This window comes from Diospyros lotus, chromosome 4 (genome assembly GCF_014633365.1).
Source record: "Diospyros lotus cultivar Yz01 chromosome 4, ASM1463336v1, whole genome shotgun sequence".
Taxonomy (NCBI): Eukaryota; Viridiplantae; Streptophyta; class Magnoliopsida; order Ericales; family Ebenaceae; genus Diospyros; species Diospyros lotus.
Genome location: NC_068341.1, coordinates 33,172,876 through 33,176,767, shown reverse-complemented (window position 1 = coordinate 33,176,767; position 3,892 = coordinate 33,172,876). Strand labels below are relative to the sequence as shown.

The 3,892-nt window shown below is 32.0% G+C and overlaps 1 protein-coding gene across 1 annotated transcript; it reads left to right on the top strand.

Moving 5' to 3' along the window:
- The first annotated feature begins 1,481 nt into the window (after positions 1–1,481).
- LOC127800578 (germin-like protein subfamily 1 member 11) lies at positions 1,482–2,800 on the top strand. Its single transcript, XM_052335277.1, has 2 exons — positions 1,482–1,676; positions 1,919–2,800. Exons 1-2 carry the CDS (start codon positions 1,553–1,555, stop codon positions 2,455–2,457), a joined length of 663 nt encoding a protein of 220 aa, XP_052191237.1. The 5' UTR covers positions 1,482–1,552; the 3' UTR covers positions 2,458–2,800.
- The last annotated feature ends 1,092 nt before the right edge of the window (positions 2,801–3,892 follow it).

The window sequence follows — 3,892 nt, the reverse complement described above, 5'->3', positions numbered from 1 at the left end:
GACACTAGTCTCTCTCTCTCTCTCTCTCCATCTTTTCTATGCGATGAGCTCAAATGAAAGAGAAAAGAGGTAAAAAATTAAGAGAGAATAATGAAGGATAAAATGATCATTTTATCCCTTTGTTTAACAATAGGGGAGATTATTGTTATTTTTGAAACATAAGGGGAGGTTCTTACAATTATGCCAAATTTTAGAGGTGATTAATTATTACAATTTTCCTTTTTATATATTTATCATGAATTCATATTTTTCATTTATTATTTAGTATTTTTTCATTCCATGTATTATCATAGATAAAGAGACAATACCTTTTATTATTGTCCATCCTCCATCGATCTCTTTCCCGGATGAGGAAAAGTATTTACTATTTCATTTCACTTATTCTTGTTGTGCTTGTTTTAATACCCTTTAATCCATTTTATTACTAATCTTCTCCCAACCACATCCTTACACGCAAAATATGCAATTGAAAAAAAAAAAAAAGGAATAAAAAAAGAATATGCAAGTTCATGACCTGCTGCATATTCAAGGTTAGGTTAAAACCAGATTATCCTCTTTAATTGTCTATGCTAGCTAGTCAAGGTTAGGTTAAGTAATGACCTGGTACGTAAATCAAGCGCATGCAAAGTTCATGACCTGGTACTTGATTTTAAGTCATGACCTGCTAAATAAATCAAGGTTACGCTAAGTCATGACCTGGTACATAAAATATTTAATATTAATATATTATGAAAAAATATATATATTTTTTTAAATGAATGAATTTTATAATATTTTTTCTCATTGTAATAATAAAATATAAATAAATAAATAAATATATTTTAAGTTTAGAGTTTGTTTTGGATGAAAACATTCAAAATAATTTTTGTTATTTTGAGTTTTCTTTATAATTTTTTTTATTTTTAAAAATATATTTTTAAAAACAGTAAAGAGAACGGATTTTTATTATTTTAAAAAATTGAGAACTAAAAATGACTTAAAAATAGTAAAAAAAATGCAGTCTTATTTTTTGTTTTTTTTCAAATTCTCAAACATCTACTCCGATGCATTTTAGGACAATTCATATTATATATTTTATTATTTTGCAGTACTTAATTTTATTTATTTATTTTGACTAAGTTCTCGTTATTTGTTTATTTAACATTAATCAATGCGTGCTCTCCCCAGTAGGAGCGAAAAGATTGCAAATTAATTTGATATTAAATATCAGTTTTCGAACAGTAAAGAGGATATATTCTACAAAACTAGCTTCAGCTGAATTAATATCCATCTGTAGATACCTAATCACAGAAGAAAACTTCATCAGGATATGTATGTCGGTCTTAGTTGAGAAGAAAGAAAATGTCAATTCATCCTAATTCAAATAAAAAATGTCCTCTCCCCTCCCCGATTCAGGACCGAGAAAATGTTTGACCAATTCATGAACTCCATGTCTATATATATAAATAGCCATTCCATCATCTAAACCAAACAAATTACAAAGAAAATCTCTAAATCCAAAGCGCTGATTATTCCCTACTGTTACTGTTAGTTTAAATCCTAAATCAAGAGAATGAAGGGCACCCACCTCTTCGTAACTATGGCTGTGTTGGCCTTGGCTTCAACACTTGCTTATGCTTCTGATCCAAGCCAATTGCAGGACTTTTGTGTTGCTGTTAATGACTCCAAATTTGGAGGTACACTCTCTCTCTCTCTCTCTCTCTCTCTCTCTCTCATGGGTTCAAACTGTATAGGATAACACTATATATAACTTCATCAACTAGCCAACTGCATGAAATATTGTTCAGATTCATGGTTCATCACCACAGACTTTTTTGCTCTCTATATATATTTAGTGACTTTTATTTATTTATTTTTTTCTTTCTGCTACGAATTTTAGTGACTTTTTACCAACCCTAATTCTCTTCATCACATGCAGTGTTTGTTAATGGGAAGTTTTGCAAGGACCCAAATCTTGCTACGCCAGAAGATTTCTTCTTCCCCGGGCTCCTTAACCGTCAAAATACATCAAACCAACTTGGTTTTACTGCGACTCCAGTGAATGTGATGAACTTACCGGGGCTTAACACGCTTGGTATCTCCTTGGCCCGACTCGACTTTGCTCCCTTTGGGGTTAACCCGCCACATACGCACCCTCGTGCTACTGAAGTTATTGTTGTGCTGGAAGGTACCTTATATGTAGGCTTTGTCACCTCCAATCCAGAAAATCGTCTCTTTGCCAAGACCCTGTATCCGGGAGATGTGTTTGTGTTTCCAGAGGGTCTCATTCATTTCCAGTTCAATGTGGCAAAGACTAAGAATGCTGTCGCAATTGCTGGTCTAAGCAGCCAAAATCCTGGGGTTATTACCATTGCGAATGCCGTATTTGGGTCCAATCCCAAGATTAACCCTAATGTTTTGGCCAAGGCATTTCAACTGGACAAAAAGGTGGTTGATTATCTCCAAGAAGTCTTCTAACTGTTGAGAGACAACAACCAAACAAATATTAATTGGACCCTTTTGTCTGCTAATAATAATTAAATTAATGCCATAAATAAGTGGGTTCATACCGATGCTAGCTACAGTGTCCTTTTCTTTGAAATTCTCTTATTGTTGTGATTCAATGAAATAGTTCTAAACTATAAGTTAGTCACTATCTTGTATATACCCTACGTGTATATGACATGATAGTCCTAAAATGTTATAGAATCTTGCTTTATGTAACCTATGAATACAAGGCAGTTCAAAGTTCTTACTATCTCCACGTCGGATGTTTAGCTGCTATTTGTTTTAGATGGGCTTGTCCTAATTGTTGTAGTGCCAATGTTCCTTTCTTATTTTTGTTTGTAGTTCCCGCCATACTATTTCTAGGTAGCAGCATGATGCTCAACTTATAAATACTTTTAAAAGCTTAACCTGTCTCTTTATTATGATTGTGCTTTTAGGTTTTTACTAACATAAAAATATCAAGACTTAAGCTCAACAAAAACAGAGAGAAAGCTAGCTAAATAGGGGAAAATGCCAAAATCAGCAGACCAAAGAATTAAAACTGGCCTCTATATGGCTAAAGATAAACCTAGCTAAAGCAAGAAACGGCTAGCCACAAAATGGGGCGCCCTTTGGGAGAGGAAGGCCAAAGCACCTTACCATCTTAAGAGAAGAGAATTTAATGAAGATTAAACACTATATATACTCATTTTATCAACAAAAAAAACTATCAGAAATATTATCAATCAAGTACATTCTAACAATATGCAGACCAAGTACATAATGTTATCAAAATATCAATTGCATGAGTACAATTGACATGAGTACAACTATAATAGATTTTCACTATCACACATTATGCAAATCAAATACATAATGTCATACCAAACAATTAATTAAAAAAAACTGATTAATTTTTAAAAACCTAACTTATAAAAGAATGCTTATGGATCGAACGCAATAATAAATTTATTTGTCTAGGACAAAACCATCTCCAAGCTTCAGTACATTACAAGGAAGAAAATTGTTGGAGGGCACAAGGTCTTTTCTATGCAAATACTCTAATGTTTGAATCAAATTCCAGAAAATCACATAAAAAATTACAAAATTCTTGAATGAATAAAAGTGACTTACTTTTGAAGGATGAAAACTTGCCTATTATTGTTGAGATAAGATATTTGTGATAACCATTTCTAATATTTCAAGATTGATTTGGATTTGGATAATCCTTAATTATCCATTAAACGGAAAACAAAGAAAAATATAATATTAGTTCCCTAATAATTTAGCTATTGTAACTTAGCACAAAGAACAAAGAAAAAAAACACTTACGTTATAATTTCAAACAAAAGAACCAAATCAATTTCAGCATCATCATTCATACACAAATCCCTCTCTCTACTACTATTATTAAGATCACCAAAAC

Bases quoted from the DNA above. Each gene is read 5' to 3' on its own strand.
- LOC127800578 (XM_052335277.1), top strand. From the start codon at position 1,553: ATGAAGGGCACCCACCTCTTCGTAACTATGGCTGTGTTGGCCTTGGCT. The intron at 1,677-1,918 runs GTACACTCTCTC...CATCACATGCAG, and splicing joins TAATGACTCCAAATTTGGAG to TGTTTGTTAATGGGAAGTTT.